The sequence below is a fragment of the Chelon labrosus genome, assembly GCF_963514085.1.
Source record: "Chelon labrosus genome assembly, chromosome: 14".
NCBI lineage: Eukaryota > Metazoa > Chordata > Actinopteri > Mugiliformes > Mugilidae > Chelon > Chelon labrosus.
In genome coordinates this window covers 7,916,253-7,936,886 of record NC_140347.1, presented here as the reverse complement: position 1 = coordinate 7,936,886, position 20,634 = coordinate 7,916,253, and the positions used below count along the sequence as shown (strand labels likewise).

General features: G+C 38.9%; 1 protein-coding gene across 1 annotated transcript; it reads left to right on the top strand.

Moving 5' to 3' along the window:
* Positions 1 to 401: 401 nt before the first annotated feature.
* On the top strand, positions 402 to 13,189 carry trim54 (tripartite motif containing 54; the record flags this gene model as incomplete). The annotated part of the gene is made up of 6 exons (XM_084560360.1): positions 402 to 970; positions 2,159 to 2,340; positions 6,138 to 6,321; positions 8,271 to 8,366; positions 9,091 to 9,324; positions 13,034 to 13,189. The coding sequence occupies exons 1-6, from the start codon at positions 758 to 760 to the stop codon at positions 13,187 to 13,189; spliced, it is 1,065 nt and encodes a 354-aa protein (XP_084416486.1). The 5' UTR covers positions 402 to 757.
* Positions 13,190 to 20,634: the final 7,445 nt, after the last annotated feature.

Here is a 20,634-nt window from a genome sequence, read left to right as displayed (position 1 = left end):
TATTTAAATTTATTTTAGCTGCAGCTTTAACTCACTCAGTTTCAAACACTAAGATGACGGCATGAAGAAACACTGGAGAACATGTACCATTTTTATATGAAATACTGTTAAAACCCTAATTAAAATATCAATTACATGTAAATTTGGCTGATTTGTTGAAGCTATGGCTCCTAAAACTTTATTAAATGTGACTTTTTGTAGAGTATTACCCAAAAATCCTCCTTGTTTACTTGGTTTTGATGAATCTTTTGACACAATCCAGACAAAACCAGATCAAGTTTATAGAGGATTATAGTAAAACTGCTGCCATTGGCTGATATATATTTATCTGAGATGAGTCAGGACGAAGGATAAATAGAGACCTCGGGAGTAAAAAAAACAAAAAAAACAGTTGAAATGCTTCTCTGTGTTTATGCCGAGGTGTTAACGGCCTCCAAGATGGCGGACGGAGGTTGCATTGAGTCACCAGGATCCCGTCCGAAGTATCAGGCTTCATAAAAACATTATCATTTGACCGTCGCTGTGATCCCATGCCACTCCCCGGACTGTCAACTGGTCCGGTTGTGGAACGCAGTTTAGACAGGCTGAACAAACCCAGGAGCTAAAAATACCACCCCGTCGACAGGCCGGCTGCCGAGGGGCTGAGTGAGGGAGGGTCTTCACAAAGGGCCGGACGGCTAGAGCGCAATAACAAAACAAAAACGAATAAAACCAGAAAATTTTTAGAGCTCGGACCGGCTTCTTTTCCTCAGAGGTCATGAACTTCACTCTCGGGTTCAAGCCTCCGGCGGCGGGCAGCTCTGGGCCCGGGGCCGGAGGCAGCAGCAGCGGCGGCGGAGGAGGAGCCTCCATGGAGAACCTGGAGAAGCAGCTGATCTGCCCCGTCTGCCTGGAGATGTTCTCCAAACCCGTGGTCATCCTGCCCTGCCAGCACAACCTCTGCCGCAAGTGTGCCAACGACGTCTTCCAGGTGAGACGGAGGGAAATAAAAGTGAGGCCTTGTTGTAGTCATGTTACATCCACAGCAGGACAAAAAGGTTCTTCTTTTGTTAATTAACCACAGTACAAGTTTTAGAAACGGACTTTTAGGAAATTATACACTGCTGATTAAAAGTTTTTGCGCATACAAGTCCTCAAGGTAGACCAAGAGAACCCAGTCGAACACCTGAAACAGAAATTTTATAGTTTTTTTTATTTGTTTATTCAAGAAAATCAATAATTTGTACACATCTGTGACTTGTGAAAGTAAGTGAACCCGTGTTTTCAGTAACTGCAGCAATAACGTCAACTAAGCGTTTACGGTAACTGCTGATCTGCCGTCTATAGCAGAACAGAACCACTTCAGACCTGAGATGTTGGTGGGTTTCCTCACATCAACTGCTTGCTTCAGGTCCTTCCACAACATTTCTCTTGGATTAAGGTCAGGACTTTGACTTGGACGTTCCTAAACATTCATCTTGTTCTTCTTTAACCGTTCTTTTGTAGAACCACTTGTGCTCTTGGTTCATGGCCCAGTTTCTCTTCACATTCAGCTCGTGGACAGATGTCCTGACATGTCCTTTTAGAGTTCACTGGTAGAATTCAGAACTCATTGGTCCATCAATGATGCTCAAGACGTCCTGGTCCCGATGCAGCAGAACAGGCCCAAACCAGGACATTAGCACCCCCATGTTTCAAGGACGGGATGAGGTTCTGATGTCTCTCATTTAAACTAAACTATTCTACTTTGGTCTCATCTGTCCACTAAACATTGTCCCAACAGTCTTCTGTCTTGTCCACATGATGTTTAGAAATGTTCTTTTTGTAGATCAGTGTCTTTGTCCATCACACCATGGTTGTTTGGTGGATTCATCAACATTACCATTGGCCTTTAGCTGCTTAGAAGTTCCTCTGGGTTCCTCTGGGACCTCTCAGACTGTCTGTGCCCAGTTTGAGTCTACTGTTATATTTTCATGCACAACATTCACAAAGAAATGTGTCTAGAGTGTCAGAAGTGATTAGAAGCTAGAGGCACAAGTTGAGAAATGTTGAGATGGTCAAAGAAACATCTGACCAGAACAAGTGTTGAGTCTAAAAAGTGAATATTTACCTTGAAACAAACCAACCTTTCTTTGTAACTTGAGTGACCTCCTCCCTCTCTCTTCATTTCTGCATCCAGTCATCAAACCCTCTGTGGCAGCCCCGGGGCTCCTCCAGCGTGGTGGCTGCCACCGGCGGCCGCTTCCGCTGTCCGTCCTGTCGCCACGAGGTGGTGCTGGACCGCCACGGGGTCTACGGCCTCCAGAGGAACCTGCTGGTGGAGAACATCATCGACATCTACCGGCAGCAGGAGTCCTCCAGGTGAGGCAGGTGTGGGGGGGTCAGAGCTGAGGCCCAAGCTTTATTACTTTATCAGTTTTATTTTTCTAAATCTTACACAGGACACAGGACATTTTATTTGATCTAAATGTTTTATCTTTAGTGTTTAATACCATTAATATGTCTAATATTCAGGGTATAATCAACTGCTATTTTAATTCTAATATTGAATATATTACAATTATTACAATTTTAAACTAGAATTGTCAGATAATTAATTTTAAAGTGTCCAGACTAAGACTGTGTTTGTCCTTGTAGTAATGACTGACTACCAGCAGAGGGCAGTGTTATATTCTATTACTGCTGCTTTACAGGCTCTTAGTAGTGGGGAGGTGATGCATCCATACTGAATGGTTTACCTACTTTTTATTCATTGTGGGGAGTTTTAATGAATAAGACTTTATAGTTAAATATATAAGTTTATTTTATTAAGTTTAGGTTTTTACTGTGGTCAAAGGGTTTGTCTTGAATGTAAGGATACCAGAATCTGTTACAAAGGGTTTCCATAAAAAACTTTACATTTTAGCATCTCAGATATTAAAGTATATAAGAAATATATATTTAAATGCCACTGAATATTTTGTGCAGAATATTTCCTGTAAAAAAAACTGGAAGCAAAGGAGGCCTGGAGGAAAAAAAAAAAAACAGTCTGATTCTGATTGGTCAGCTCCGATGGCCTCATCAGGCTCCGCCCACACAAGTTCAAGCTAAGACTGCAAGCTACTGGTGAATAAGATAACTCATAGACGGTAACATCATTTATATGACATAAAACATCTGTTTAATTGTGTATATAAAGTTATTTCATGTAAAAACACAAAGCTAAAGAGGCCACATCCCCTCATTGCCCCAAAAAACAAAAACAAAAAAAAAACTGTTCTCATTGGTCAGCTCTGATGGCCTGAGTAGGCTCCACCCACGCCAGTTCAAGCTGAGTAGAGCGCGCCCCCTAGTGCAGGATGAGTCATCAACATTTTAAATAATTTTCCAGAAAATGACTAAAGAAAAAATGATTACCTTTTAAGAATGACAAAACAAAAAAAAAAAACATTATTTGTCAGCATTGGGGCAGAGTCGGGTCTTAAATATGATATAAGACGTTTCATCTAACGACACTGAAACATAAAATTTTGGTTCATGGGAACTTTAAGAGGATCTTCTGAAGTAGGAAAATGTTTATCCCTTACCTTCTGTTGGCATTTAGTTATGTTGTGATTGCAGCTAGATACTAATATTCAGTCTAACATGTTCTTAGGAGTCTATTTCATAACTAATCACTTCAATTATTCAGCTCAAATTCTCTCTGCATTCGGTCGTATCTTCCTTCTTGAAAGCATTGTTAAGTTATAACAACCAAATCCACCTTTCATTGTCTGAACATTGCCAGAAGGTGAAACGTTCCAAGCGTCCTCCGGTTTTATGAGCGTACACGCTTGCTACGACTGACATTTAAGTCATCCTCAAGTGTACATTTGTCACTTTCACTCACCAAATAGAAGCTGAATGAGTCACTGGTTAAGGAAGAGAGACGTGGGCATTCATTGGAGACAGTAGGACAGGAGTCCCCTCTTTCTCTGTGTGGGCTAAAATAGATGGGAGCTGCACAATTTATTCATTTTTTTATTTATTAACTCAAAGGCGGAAAGAAATTCTTCATTAGTTAATCACAGTTTTGGTCAGAGACGCCTACGTCAGAATGCAGAGGACATCAAATTTGGCTTCTGCTCAACAAAGCTCTGTTGTGCCAGGCCGCGATAAATCTGAGCAGAAATTATGTTAAACCACTAAAAAAAAAAGAAACTTCAAACAGAAATGGATGTTATCCTTTAAATAAACATGTGGTTCTGAGCGAAGCTATAGCTGAGCGGTGACACACTCTGGATTCCCAGGTGGTGAACAAACAACGTTCCTCCGAGCCAAACTCTTGATGTAGTTCTGACGCCAAAATGCGTCAGTGGTAGAGAAAGTAAAATAAGCCTCTTCCACAATACGGCCGGCTTTGCCAAGTCTTAGTGGACGCCATGCCACTCCTGTGTGTGGAAATGAGATTAAAAGTTGGCCGAGTTTCCTTTGAGTCTTAATTTTAGGGCCCTTTAAAAAAATATGTCTGACAGCAAAGAAGACTAAAATAACTTTATTAAATGATCTTATAACTTCGGTTAAAGGTCGTCTAAAAGTTAAAGGTATCTGTACATGTATACACGTTGGTATTCCACTTGTTGCTCCTTAATTATTCCACTTCTCTACACTTGACCCCAGATCACTTCATCTTAATTCACTTAACTTCACATCCTAGCGCTTTATTCCACTTCATTTTACTTCACGCCACTCTTTTCCTCCAGACCACATCACTTCATGACACTTTGTTCCTACAGTTTACTTCATGTCACTTTACTCCACTTCACATCGCGCCGCTGTAATCCACTTCAGTCCACTTCACATCCTTCCAGTTTGTTCGCTCGACTCCTTTACATTTCAGTTTAGTTTGCTTTTCTTCAGCCGTCCACGCTTTTTGCCACTTCATTTCATACCACTTCACTCAAGAGGACTCTCCACTTCACCCACATTAACTCACTGTTCTTCGCTCCATTCATCTCACATCACTCACACCTCTCATCCTTTCACTTTAATTCATGGCACCCCTTTTCATTCCTCCTCGCTTTCCTACAGTTTACTTTATTCCACTTCACTCTTAGTTTTATATGACTACTCATTACTTCCCACCACTTCACTTTTGTCGCTCCACTTCCCCTTATATTGTGACTTCACTTTAGCATTCCGCTTCCACTTCTTACAACACACCTCATTTATTCCTCCTCACTTTTTTATACTTAACATTATTTCACCTTAATCAAGACACTTCACATCCTAGCCTTTTATTACACTTCAATTTACTTCACTCCAGTTCGCGCTGCAGTTATTTCACTAGTTTGAATTAAACCACTTCTTTCCAACTCACTTTATTCCACTTGACTTCACGTCACTTTATTCCCTTCACTTCAGTTTCTTTTAAACCACTTCACATCCTTGTTCACACAGCTCAATTGGAATTTCACTTAATTTTCACTTACTTTCGAAGACACAAATCAATCAGTTTTCGATGTTCACATTCGTATTCCACTTGTTGCTCCTTAATTACTCCACTTTTCTACACTTGATCCCAGATCACTTCCCCTTAATTCACTTAACTTCACATCCTAGCACTGCAATTTACTTCAGTCCACTTCACATCCTTCCAACTTGTTCGCTCGACTCCATTACATTTCAGTTTAATTCGCTATTCTTCAGCCGTCCACACCTTTTGCCACTTAATTTCATCCCACTTCAGTTAATCCACTTCACCTACATCAACTCACTTTTCTTCACTCCTTTCATGTCACATCACTCACGCTTCTCATCCTTTCACTTTAATTCACTCTAACTTCACTTCCCCTTTCATTACGGCACTTCATGGCACTCCTTTTTACTCCTCCTCACTTTCCTACTTTATTCCACTTCACTCTTAGTTTCATATGACTACTCATTACTTCCCACCACTTCACTTTTGTCACTTCCCCTTATTTTATGCTAGGCCACTGTTAGCATCTAGAGGCTAACAGTTTATCAAGCTAATGATGTAGGAAACGTAAAGGCCTAAAGAAAAGGTAGTTTCCTCAGATGTTATTACACCTCCACTGTTTCTGAAGATGTCGTCAAACACGGTTTTACGAACGCCACACGATGTTGACGCTTGGCGCAACTTTTCTCTAGACTCACGTGAGACTTTGTGTCTCTTGCAGACTAGTCAAGATGAAACCAGAGCAGCAGCAACAGCAGCAGCTGATGTGTGACGAACACGAGGAGGAGAAGATCAACATCTACTGTCTGTCCTGCCAGACGCCGACCTGCTCCATGTGCAAAGTGTTCGGGCAACACAAAGATTGTGACGTGGCGCCGCTCAGCAACGTCTACCTGAGGCAGAAGGTGAGGAAGTAATCAGCGGTAATTCATTATTTATTCCAGGTCCTCCTTTTGTCCACTTCACTTTACTTCACCTCACTTTTTTCTTCCACATCACATCATGACACTTCGTTCCTACAGTTCACATCATGTCACTTTACTCCACTTGGCTTCCCATCACTCTGCTGTAATCCACTTTACTTCAAAGTCACCATTCACTTCACTTCAGTTCACTTCAAGCCTCTTCACATCCTTCCATTTTGTTCATGCAACTTGCTTTTCTTTAGCCGTCCACGCTTTTTTGACACTTCATTGCATCCCACTTCACTTAATTGTACTGAACTCCTGAAGCTGAAGCTTCTCCAAAGGTCAAAGGCCGTTACTCACTGAATGATCTAAACTATAAAGTTTGTGGGCGGGGCCTTTCTGATAACGACATGGCGACCTTCATCATTTTTTCATTATGGCGATGGAGGCGACAGCATCATCGTCGTCATCATCATCAGCAACAACAGCAGCAGCGCCCGGCGGCGTTATCGAGCAGTTGGCTTTGTTGACATTTCGAGCGCCGGCCTCTCCATCTTCTCACTCGGCCTCTGAATCACTCCATCTGAAATTCAGATGAGGCTCGGCGAAGTTGTCGGGTTCTCCGCGGAAAAAAACATACAAACAAAAGTTTTGCTGATTTCATTTTCGCCTCCGTCGAGGTGACAACGTTTGTTGCCGCTGCAGCAGAGGACACACCGGTGACTCATTCAGCTCCAAACCCTCCTCTAAGTTTATCTTTTTAATAGGAACGGAGTTCAGAAAAGAGTGGGCTGTTGTTGTCACTGATTCACCTACTGATCACCTGTCTGCCATAACATTATGACCTAATGTCGTCTTGGTTCGCGTTTTGTTGCCAGGGTCTTAGACAATTTTTTTTTTCCTGACACTTCGTGACAGTCAATTCACTTAATTCTTCTCAAGTTTTTTTTTTTTTTTTAAAGGATTTTAAAAGTTTGGTCTTAATTTTTAGAAACTACAACAATCAGCCATAGCATTATGACCACCTGCCTAATATTGTGTTGGTGTCACTTTTGCTTCCAGAGTTTTAGTCAAGGGAGAGTTGTGCAAACTTCCTTCTTTTCAAGTTAAATGCTTTTTAAAGTATGAATTTAAAAACTGCACCAATCAACCATAACATTATGCCTAATATTGGGATTGGTTTTCCTCCAAAGCCTCCCTGACCCGTCAAGGCCTGGACTCCTCTAGACCTCTGAAGGTGTTCTGTGATATCTGGTAGCAAGGCGTTAGCACCTTGCAGAATTTGCAAGGTGGGGCCTCCATGGATTGGAGGCTTGTTTGTCTAGAACATCCCACGGATGCTGGATTAGATTTAGATGTGGGGAATTTGGAGGCCAAGTCAACATCTTGGACTCGTTGTTGTGTTCTTCAAATCATTCCTGAAGCATTTTAGATTTGTAGCAGGGAGTGTTATCCTGCTGAAAGAGGCCATCGGGGAACACTGTCTCCAGGAAAGGATTTACATGATCTGCATTCATGTCTTAGGTAGGTGGTACGTGTCAAAGTAACATCCACATGAATGGTTGGACCCAAGGGGAATTTACAGAACAAATAATGTCATGGCTGATTGGTGTCGTTGGAAGCAACAAATTTGAGAATCTGTAATTTAATTTATTTAAGTGTTTCATCTCTAGTTATAGGACGAATGGTGATTAATGGGTTTTTAAATCAATCATGGTACTGAGTAGAAATGATAATGTATTGAAATGTCATATGTAGGAAATTTGGTAAAGAAGTTGAAGTGTTTATTTTATTTTTAATTATTTTCATTTGTCAATGAATTTATTGAGTCCAAAATTATATTCTCAGAGAAAACAGAGACAGAATTTAGCAGAACTGGAACTGATCAGTTTTTATAATTATTTTAACAAGACAGATGTCTTTAAGGTCTGTTGTTATGTTTACAGACGGAGCTGAGCGACGGCATCGCCATCTTGGTCGCCAGTAACGACCACATCCAGGCTGTCATCTCTCAGATGGAAGAAATCTGCCGCACTGTCGAGGTTAGAAACAAACACACAAACAGACGGCTTTTCCTCGTCCCAGGCAGCGCTTGAATTCGTGCGGCTTTAAATCCCTACGTCAGGTTCAAAGTGGCGTTCACACCAGTCCAGCTGTTGCCAGCGCATCTATAAACTGCTTCTGTGTGAATGTTAGGCTTCATGTTCAAATAACCCTAACCCTAACCCTAGACTGTCAAGATAAAGAATCCCGTTAACTGGCTCTGAAAAGTCCAGAAATATGGCGCAAGTAGCAACCCCAATCTCCATAGACGACCGAGTTAAAATGTCTTTACAGCATAAATAATCATGTTCACAACCTGGTACAAGAAACAGTTTTTGTTCATTTCTCCATTCATGACAACTGTACGAGGAAGAATTTTAAATTATTATATCAAGGCTTAAAGTTATATATAATTAAGGGTGTGGCTAATTTGAGTGACATGCAGTTGCCGTGCCTTTTTTTTTAATTAGCTGGGTGGAGTCAGGCTCAGCTAAGATGGCGGCGGTCATAGACGCCACTGAGCTTCAAAACTACTCTTCAGGAAATCCTGTGGGTGATTACACAAAGGGGTTCATCCAACTTTATATACACTCACTGTGGATAGTTGGACAAACCTGCAGTAAAAACCTTTGGTGAAAATGTACCAAGTCTGGGAAGAAGCAGTTCACATTTAAGCCATTTCCACCACCAACACATATCCTTGAAAATCTCTTCTCACCTCAGGACAGAGGTCAGCGACAGAGGGAGCACCTGGCCGGCCGCTTTGACGGCCTGGTGGCCATCCTGGAGGAGCGCAAGCAGGAGCTGGTCGGCCTCATCACCAAACAACAGGACGAGAAGCTGAAGCACGTTCGATCCCTCGCCCGCCGGCTCAGCGATCACCTGGAGGCGGCGGCCGCGCTGGTCGAGACAGCCATACAGTCGTTGGAGGAGCGACACATGCCTCTGTTCATACAGGTGGGTAAAGCTAAAGGCTGTTTCAGCTACTAGAAGGACAGTTTACGTCATATCATATGTGTTTTGTTTTTTTTTCAACACAAAGTTTGAAATTAAAAAAAAGCCCCTATAATGGGGAAATGGCTGATTTTAGTGTTGAACATTAAAAATGACAAATTTGACCATTTTTCTCATAAATTAACCCCTAATATTGCAGAATTAATGATTATATTGTGTCATCGATTAGAGATTAAAAAATTTAGTTTTAATGGGAGTCAATGGAACATTTTTGTCCGCTAAGGTCACAAGAGGGAAGTAAATTTTGAATCTGATGCTACATAAAAACTAATAATGCAGTCAAGTCAATATTTTAGATAATCTTGGTTATATCCAAGATTGATTTGAAAAAAATAAAAAATAAAAAAATGCCCCAGCCTCCCTAATATTAGTTTTATGGAAAATAACTAATTTTTTTAGTTTTTTTCGTTCAAAAAAAAGTGACTTTAAGCTATCAAACTAGCATTTAAAGGGTTAAAATCCTCAAAATGATTGAATTTTTGGTAGTTTTGTAAAGCGCTGAAGTGGTTTAAGAGATTTATGCAGAAAAATCCAGAAAAAAAAAATATATATATTAATCAGTTCAATTTTTATAGCAGTTTTTTTGGACGTGGACATTTTTGTCCTTAACGACACAAGAGGGTAGTCAATGAAACTGATGCCTGAGGGTTAAGTGGAGGTTACACTAAAAGGTTTTACCTGCCATAGTTTGTACTTTAAAGGTCATTCAGACAAATGTAACTATTCAGTAAATTGTTATCGCTGGTAACGTGCAAAAATAAATTATCAGGATGATCCAGGCTCAGTAGCCACCACTCTACCAATGATGAAGAGTTTTATGTGCACAGGTGCAGGATGGTGAAGACGAGTAAGTCAGTAAGCCCAGAGGGGGACGCCTCCGTGTCGGGCTACCAGCTTCCACAAACCCCCCTGGGGACAGCTGGGTCTCTGGTCCTGCATACCTTAAGACACATAGACGACGGTATCATTGCTCACAGGCTCATGAGTAATTCATACGACGTGTGCACAGATAATGAAGAGCTGCTCGGTCCCTCTAGTGGCGTCCTGTATCGACCCGTCAAATGACGTAGGTTTAACAACTAAAATCCAGCTACGGATCAAATATATCGGTGCAAAGTTTCTCCTTGATTACTAATTATATGTTTGTAACGTTTATAACGTTTCTCTCTCTATTTCCTGATGAAATGTACATTAGCACCTCTTTGGCTCGGCTTAATAACTTAATAAATATACATATAAGAATATAACAAAGGCTCATTCTAAACTAATAAAAAACACAGTTTGTAACGTGATTTTAAATCCTACACACTGCTCCTTTAATGTAGACGTGCTTTAGTTAAGCTCTGAACATTTTATGAGAAGTTTCATGACGGTAAGAAGTTGGTAAAAGTCGTGAGCAGACGGCCTCGCCTCTTTTACTGCGACATGTCGACGTCACTGCGTCTTCTCTTCTGAGGACGACGGCCCGAGCCTCAGGTGTCTCTGTTTTTATGCTCAGCCAGAACAGGTGCTAAAGAAGATAGGGTCAGCGGAAGCAGGTAGTAAACACCATGAGGCCACTCTGGCAGCTGGCAGTATTTCTAAAGACACTGTGTTTTAATTTTACAGTGTCGCGTCTGACAGATACTTCAGACGCATGTTGTTGGCACAGGTGACTGAAGCACAAAGTGATTAACTCTCTTTTCTGTGTCTCTCTCACAGAGCGCCACCGACATCCTGGAAAAGTAAGTGACTTGGAAGCGTTTCTCTTTTTCTGCTGCACGACACGTCTAAATATTATAACGATGCTTAGTTATCAAATATAATTACCTTTCAAGATTTAAGTTTGAACCTGTGATAAATATATAAAACAAGATTCATCATCTACTGTCAATTAAACCAAACTTTATGTGTTTACACCGCTAAAACATTTCTGCACTTCTGCATAGAAATTACTTAAAAATAGACAAAAAACAACCAAATCAAACAATTGAAACTAAAATATTATATTTTTGCATTTATTTTATTCAAGAAAATGAATCATTTGTTCATATCTGTGAGAGTTTTAGAAGCATATTTTCAGTATCTGCAGCAATAAAATCAACTAAACGTTTCCGGTAACTGCTGATCCGTCGTCTGCAGCAGCTTGGAGGAAGCTCAGAACAGAACCACTTCAGTTCTGAGATGTTGGTGGGTTTCCTCACATCAACTGCTTGCTTCAGGTCCTTCCACAACATTTCTATTGGATTAAGGTCAGGACTTTGACTTGGCCATTCCTAAACATTCATCTTGTTCTTTTGTAGAACCACTTTTTTTGTTTTTGGGCTCGTTGTCTTGCTGCATGACCCAGTTTGTCTTCAGATTCAGCTCATGGACAGATGTCCTTGTGCTGTGGCCTTATTTATACAAGAAAATTAATAATTTGTACAAATTTGTGAGTTGCAAAAGTATATGAAACCCTTGTTTTCGGTATTTGTAGCGATAACGGCTACTAAATATTTCCGGTAACCGCTGATCTGCTGCATGGCCAAGCTCCTCTTAAGATTCATTTTCTTGGATAAATAGATAAATGCACAAGTATAATATTTCTGTTTCATTAGGTTCTCTTTGTCTACTTTCAGGACTTGTGTGAAAATGAGCTCATGTTTTTATTTTTTATTTTTTTTATTTTTTCAGAAATATTGAAAATTATGAGAGGTGCAAAAACTTTTAATCGACACTGTACGTTATATTCTTTTATAAACAGACTGAAAACTGATGTTTTTAATTTGGACATGCCGTAACTGCACTGAAAACATTTAACTTATACACAAAATAATTGATAATTGGCTCAAAACGTCTGATTAAAACCTAAATTGTCTTTAAAAACTCAGGAAAGTTATTCAAATATTAACAATTAACTCAATGAACCCCTCAATGCAATCTCCTAAAAGAAAATAATTGTGTGCTGTGATATAACAGGAATATGTAAACCAATCTAAAACGTGTGCAAAATAAAATGTCGATCAGAAAAGTCAGGATTAATAGTGGTGAATAATTAATTTAAAAAGTTAGTTACTCTCCGAGCTAACCTGTCCACACAGTCACCAGCGTCCTCGTCTGTCAGACATTTGGTCATTCTGTATAAATTATGCAGCAGACGATCCTGGAGATCGAAACAACCAAACAAATGTGTCGCGAGCGCTGCCGTCAGCGTCCGGCCACATGGGGATGAGCGGAGACCAGAGAGTGTGTTTGGTTTGCTGATGGATCGAGTCAATATTGGCCTTTCACCCGCAATCAGCAGCGCTGAGCTTTGAACGAGAAGTTTGCCCGATTAAATATTTATCGTGGAGTTTACCAACGCAACACTGGAGGCAATTAACCCAAAAATGAGTCAAGCGAGACAGAGTTTGTGTTTCGCCTTTTTAATTCTAGATGTTGAGGCAGAGGACGCTCGCCTGAAACCTGTCAACGTTCATTAGTGGAGACGGGTTCTGGTCCTCACATGAATTTAAGGTTTTAATTCAGGTTTCCAGAAGGAAAAAGGAACAACTCATAGATAGATGATTGATGGAGGGATGGGTGGATAGATGGGTGGATAGATAGATGTCTATTTTAACGACATCACTGTTTGCTCTCTAACACATTTTTTTTTTTCCAAGGTAAAATCTTGAGTCTTATTTAAAGCCAGTGTGTTTGTGTCATTATCTCCAGGATGGCCGCCACAGCGAGGGCCTCCAACGTTGAGCGTCCAGAGCTGGGATTCGAGAGCATGAGCCACTTTGACATCGACACCGACGACGTCGCTGACATGCTGAGAAACATCGACTTCAGCTCAGGTGAGTAAACAACACAAAACATGACCAGCATCGTATCAGAAGGAGTTTTAAATCTGACAATTAACTTTAAAATTAACAAAAATAATTATTTCAGACGATAACAAGATAAAACTGACCCGATCATTATGTCTTCAGGTGGGGCGGATGACGGAGAAGAGGATCTAGAAGACGAGTCAGAATTTGACCTCGGCTCCAGGATTTAAGACCAAAGCGGATTTTTAACTCTTGAAGGTTGAAGTTTCAGACGTCTCACATTAGTTATTCAGCTTTTGTTTCACAGTCTATTCTGTCACTGTTCGGGTCCAGGGACCAGAATTGGATATCTAGTGCTAGTTGGGGGGGGGGGGGGGGGGGGGGGGGGGGGCACATGTGGAGACGCATTTAAAAAAACATTAACATTTAGGAACGGCCAAGTCAAAGTCCTGACCTTAACCCAGTGGAAATGTTGTGGAAGGACCTGAAGTCAAGCAGTTCATGTGAGGAAACCCACCAACATCTCAGAACTGAGGAACGGGCTAAAACTCCTTCAAGCTGCTGTAGACGACAGATCAGCAGTTACTGGAAACACTTAGTTGACGTTATTGCTGCAATTACATAAAAAAAGCTTCTAAGTTAAACACATTAAGTTTGGTTTAATTGATGGTAAATTATGAATCTTGTTTATATTTATCACAGGTTCAAACCCGAATCTCCAAAGGTAACGATATTTGTTGACTAAGCATCCTTAAGATATAATGTGATATTTCAGACAGATCAGCAGTTACCGGAAACTTTTAGTTGATGTTATTGCTGCAGTTACAGAGAACATGCTTCTAAAACTCTCACAGATATGAACAAATGATTAATTTTCTTTAATAATTAAATGCACAAATGTAATATTTCAGTTTCATTTGTTTGGATTTGGTTATTTTTGTCTACTTTTAAGTAATTTTTTATGCAGAAATTTAGAAAATTTAGAGCGGTAAGTTAAACACAATTAAGTTTGGGTTAATTGACATTAAATTATGAATCTCATTTTATATATTTATCACAGGTTCAAACGTGAATCATGAACGATATTTGTTAACTAACATATAATATATAATATGATATTACAGACAGATCAGCAATTACCAGAAATGTTTAGCTGATGTTGCAGAAATTTAGAAAATGTGTAAACACATTAAGTTTGGTTTTCATGATGCTAAATTATGAATCTCATTTTATATATTTATCACAGGTTCAAAAATGAATCAGCAAAGGTAACGATATTTGTTAACTAACATATAATATAATGTGATATTTCAGACAGAACAGCAGTTACCGGAAACTTTTAGTTGATGTTATTGCTGCAGTTACAGTAAAACTCTCACAGATATGAACAAATGATTAGTTTTGTTTAATAATTTAATGCACAAATATAAAATTTCACTTTCATTAGTTTGGTTTGGTTATCTTTGTCTACTTTTAAGTTATTTTTAAGCATAAATTTTGAAATTTTTGAGCGTTAAGTTAAACACATTAATTTTTGGTTAATTGACAGTAAATTATGAATCTCATTTTGTATATTCATAACAAGTTCAAACATGAATCATGAACGATATTTGTTAACTAACATATAATATATAATATGATATTACAGACAGATCAGCAGTTACCAGAAATGTTTAGCTGATGTTGCAGAAATCTAGAAAATTTGCAAACACATTAAGTTTGGTTTAATTGATGGTAAATTATGAATCTTGTTTTATATATTTATCACAGGTTCAAAAATGAATCAGGTAACGATATTTGTTAACTAACATATAATATAATGTGATATTTCAGACAGATCAGCAGTTACCAGAAACATTTAGTTGATGTTGTTGCTGCAGTTATCGAAACATGCTTCTAAAACTCTCACAGATATGAATAAATGATTAGTTTTCTTTAATAAATAAATGCACAAATATAATATTTCACTTTCACTTGTTTGATTGGGTTGTCTTTGTCTACTTTTAAGTAATTTTTATGCAGAAATTTAGAAAGTTCAGTGTAAACACATTAATTTTGGGTTAATTGACAGTAAATTATGAATCTCATTTTATATATTTATCACAGGTTCAAACATGAATCATGAACGATGTTTGTTAACTAACATATAATATATAATGTGATATTTCAGACAGATCAGCAGTTACCAGAAACATTTAGTTGACGTTATTGCTGCAGTCACTGAAAACAAGGGTTCACTTACTTTGACAACTCTCAGATATGTTGATGATGAATAAATCTCTTGAATATATAACTACAAAAAGTATTTCAGTTTAATTTGTTGTGTTGGCTTCTCTTTGTCTGCACAAATGTCAAATATTCAAAAGGTAGCAAAACTTAAAAGCGACTCTGTAAGCTTGTGGTCCTGTTAAAACTTTATGTGTCGACCGTCCCATCAGGTTTGTGCTCGTTGTTTTTGTTGCCTAACTTCTCTGAGTTTAACACAGCTCCTGTTTAAGTCTTTGTTGAGATCCTAGCGTTCACGGTTCATATAAGGTTTATATGGACGGGATTTAGGTTACAGACGCTCTCTGGACATCCCGTAAAGGTGTGAAAAGAAAAAAGGACAGGACGGACAGCTTCAGTGAACTCAGTGACTGAAGTGGTGCGAGGTGGATGTTCTTGTCGCTCTGCTGATGAGTTAAATAAATCTGAACCTCTAAAGGGAGCACTTACGTAACCGCTGCAGCATGAAGGATTCCCCTCATCCACCCAGGAAGCATCGTCCCGTTTGTGCTGATTCAGTCAAAAGGCAACAACAACGGCAACAACATCCTCCTCCTCTTCCTCCTCCTCCTCCTCTGTGCTGTGTTTGCAGGGACATGAGGCCGAGCAGTTGGAGAGTCACTGGTGATTGTTCAGACGTGGGACGTTGACGCTGATCTCACGATATTCGTCTTTTGTTCTGTTACTGGAGGTTCCTGCAGAAGAAGAACTGACAGATTATTCACCATAATCCTCGGCGTCAGATTAAATCCGTGAACATCTGCATCTCCTCTCTGCTGCAGCCCAGATGCAGGAAGATTGATGAATGATTTCTTATTTTTTATTTTCGTCCTCCCACGTTGTTGTCTTTTGTTTGTTTGCCGTGTTTAAATATATCTGACGGTGGATTTAAGGCTCTGAGCTCTGAGCTGTGGGAGGGAAAGTAAAACCATTCTGTTTTTTGTTTTGTGTGTGTGTGCAGGATTAGAGCTTTCTGCATTTGGTCAGTTTGTTATGTAAAAGAAAAAGACTCTAACGAGGACAATTAGCGTCTTTAATCCTCTGTCCCTTAAACCCTGAGCACACAACAGTAAATAAATGTATTAATAAACGGAGCATGAACGTCTTATTGTTTGTTTTATTTTGAAAATAGAAGATTTGTTCCTTTATTGTTTTATATATAAATATAATTAAATGTACCAGAGAGCAGGATGCAGGCAGATAAACTGTGTCTCTGTGTCTCTTATTGTCAATGGATCTGAAAAGCAACTGATCAGATTGATCAGAGTGACGTTGACGTAAAGATTCACTGGAGAAATAAATTATCCTGGAGAGACGCTCTGAGACAAGACTTTACCGGACAGTCGTCCTGTCTCTTTGTGTTTGTCTTGTTCTCATGCAGCAATTTTGTCTCTTTCTAGTCGTCCTGTCTCTTTGCGTCTTGTCTCTTTCTAGTCGTCATGTCTCTTTCTAGTCCTCTTGTCTCTTTGCATCTTCTCTCTTCCTAGTCATATCTCTTCCTTGTCCTCTTGTCTCTTTGCATCTTCTCTCTTTCTAATCATCTTGTCTCCTTCTAGTCATCTTGTCTCTTTGCGTCTTGTCTCTTTCTAGTCGTCTTGTCTTTTTGCATCTTGTCTCCTTCTAGTTGTCTTGTCTCTTTGCATCTTGTCTCTTTCTAGTCGTCATGTCTCTTTCTAGTCCTCTTGTCTCTTTGTGTCTTGTCTCTTTCTAGTTGTCTTGTCTCTTTGCATCTTGTCTCTTTCTAGTCGTCATATCTCTGCGTCTTGTCTCTTTGCATCTCGTCTCTTTCTAGTTGTCTTGTCTCTTTGCATCTTGTCTCTTTCTAGTTGTCTTCTCTTTGCATCTTGTCTCTTTCTAGTTGTCTTGTCTCTTTGCATTTTGTCTCTTTCTAGTCGTCATGTCTCTTTTTAGTCCTCTTGTCTCTTTCTAGTTGTCTTGTCTCTTTGTATCTTGTCTCTTTGCATCTCGTCTCTTTCTAGTCCTCTCGTCTCTTTGTGTCTTGTCTCTTTCTAGTTGTCTTGTCTCTTTGTATCTTGTCTCTTTGCATCTCGTCTCTTTCTAGTCATCATATCTCTTCCTTGTCCTCTTGTCTCTTTGCGTCTTCTCTCTTTCTAATCGTCTTGTCTCCTTCTAGTCATCTTGTCTCTTTGCGTCTTGTCTCTTTCTAGTCATCTTGTCTCCTTCTAGTCATCTTGTCTCTTTGCGTCTTGTCTCTTTCTAGTCATCTTGTCTTTTTGCAGTCATCTTGTCTCTTTGTGTTTTGTCTCTTTATACTCGTCTTTTCTATTTTTGTCTCTTTGCATCTTGTCTCTTTTTGTCTCGCCTCTTTGCGTCTTACTCGTCTTATTCTATCTGTTCGTCCCCACTAGCGTACCTAATGAACTGGCCGGCCGTTTTTGTTTTTTTTTGGGGTTGAAGGACAATCTGAGACACGAGGGACGGATGAATGTTGACGGACAAAGGGACATTTATGTGTCTCTGTGTTTGACAGCAGCATCAGTCAGAATGAATCAGCAGCAGCAGATTAATGATCAGGTTTCTGTCTCCGTAGTCGATGCATTGATTTTTAGTTTTTCTTAAAAGTACATTTCCAACTTTTTAGACTTTGCACAAAAATCCGTTATTGATCTGTTTTCTCTTCATCGGGTCAAACGTGACTCTGGACATTCTGGCTTTTATGCTCAGGGCCAACAGACTTTACAAAAATCATTTATTTTAGGTTTATTTTAGATTTTTTGTTAACAATAATCATCAATTTTTTATAGCTTTATGTATCAGGTAGGTATAAAAACATTAAATTAAATAAATATGTGTTTTTATTGTGATCTTGACTCTAAGTTGCATGAAAAAAGCAACAGATAAAGCATTAATAAATCTGAAACATTACCCCAGCTGTGATTAAGTTCAGCAAATTTCATTTTTTTTTAATTATAAAACAATTTTTTTTTTAAATATATATGAACACAAATTTAAATATTTAAAATTTGTGATAAATTATAATTTTGCATGGAAGAGTTTTTTTTTATTAACCAGGGTATTTCTTAATAAATAAATAAATTCAACCCTAAACTGGTACATAATTTAGTGTCTCATCATATTGGAGGTAAATTGACTCTTGTTCTTGTTTAAGACTTGTCACAGATTAACTACACATCACAGCTTTAATCCACAAAGTGATGAACATTTGTGAAGTACGACAGAGATGAACACTCACAGACAGACGGCGATAAGGCAGAAGAATCACCAACACGCCCACGGTTTGGACTGAGTCACAGAAACAAAGGAGCCAGAGGCCATTCTAACTTCAGTTTGTTTCTTCTTCTTCTCTCTCTCTCTCTGTCTCTTATCAAGTTTTCTTCAACTTGGAGGAGAAATCTCTCGCTGTCACTCCCATCGAGCCTTCGGAGCTTCAAAAACGCTTCTGTTGCAACGATAAGATTCAGCAGACGATCTGAAAGTAGTGACTCACTGCATTATGTGGCTTGATTTTAATTTAAGTGGGTGAGTTTTGTGGCTTGAATCTAAAACAGTTATTGACTGGAAAGTAGCAGCTGAGAGTGAGAAATGAAGCCCGTGCAAAATTAGACAGAAAATGACCAAAACAACCACAAAGACATGAAGAAGAGATTGAGAATGACAACAACGAGACACAAGACGACCACAAAAAGGAGCTAAATGAGCAAAAATCTAAAGCAAAACAACAGCAAAAAGAAACAAAATCCCAAAACAGCCACAAGTGACACAAAACCAAGTGCAAATTGGCCACAAGTAGAAGCAGAGTGAACCTACCAGTGGTTCAAAGGGTGGTTCCTGCAAAATGACCTCAAAACAACCACAAAGAAATGAAAAGTTCAAACAAAGAGATTGAAAATGACAACAATGAGACACAAGAAAACCCCAAAAAGGAGATAAATGAGCAAAAATCAAATGGAAAAATAAAACAAAACCCCAAAACAAGAGACAAAACAATCACATGACACAAGACGGCCAAAATTAGACACAAAATGACCCCAAAATGCCAAAAAACACCGTAAAGAAATGAAAAAGAGATAACCACAAAACACAAGATAACCACAAAAAGGAGCTAAATTAGCAAAAATCAAATGCAAAAAGAAACAAAACCCCAAAACAACCACAAGTGACACAAAACCTTCGCACAAAGAGAAGAAAATGACCCAAAAGATATAAAACATGATGGCAAACGAGTGTTAATTGGCCATAAGTAGAAGCAGAATGGACCTACCGCTGGTCTCCTCCTGCAAAATATTCTAGAAAATGACCTGAAAATGACCTCAAAATACCAATGACCACAAAGAAATGAGAAGTTCAAACAAAGAGATCAAAAATGACGACAATGAGACACAAGACAACCACAAAAAGAAGCTAAATGAGAAAAATAAAATAACAAAACCCCAAAACAAGCGATAAAACCAGTACAAGTGACACAAGATGGCCAAAATTCGACAGAAAATGACCTAAAAATTCCCAAAACAACCCTAAAGAAATGGAAAATCCACACAAATAGATTCAAAATGTCAACAAAGAGACACAAGATGACCACAAAAAGGAGCTAAATGACTGAAAATGAAATGAAAGAAGAAACAAAACCTCAAAACGTGACACAAAACTACCAAAATTAGACAAAAACAACCCCAAAGAAATTAAAAATCCACCTGAGGAGATTCAACAAAGACGATCACAAAAAGGAGATAAATGAGCAAAAATCTAATGGAAAAAGAAACAAAACCTCAAAACAGCCGCATAAATCAAAAAATCCAACAAAGAGATCAAAAATTACAACAAAGAGAAGCAAAATGACCAAAAATCTAATGGAAAAATTAAACAAAACCCCAAAACAAGAGACAAAACAACCACAGGTGACGCAAAACCAATACACAAAGAGAAGAAAATGACCAAAAAGAGATAAAAAATTGATGGAAAAGGAGCGCAAAACGGCCACAAGTAGACACAAAATGCCAAAAACAACCCTAAAGAAAAGGAAAATCCACACAAATAGATTCAAAATGTCAACAAAGAGACACAAGATGACCACAAAAAGGAGCTAAATGACTGAAAATGAAAAGAAAAAAGAAACAAAACCCCAAAGAAATTAAAAAGCCAACCTAGGAGATTTAAAACGCCAACAAAGACGACCCCAAAAAGGAGATAAATGAGCAAAAATCTAATGGAAAAAGAAACAAAACCTCAAAACAGC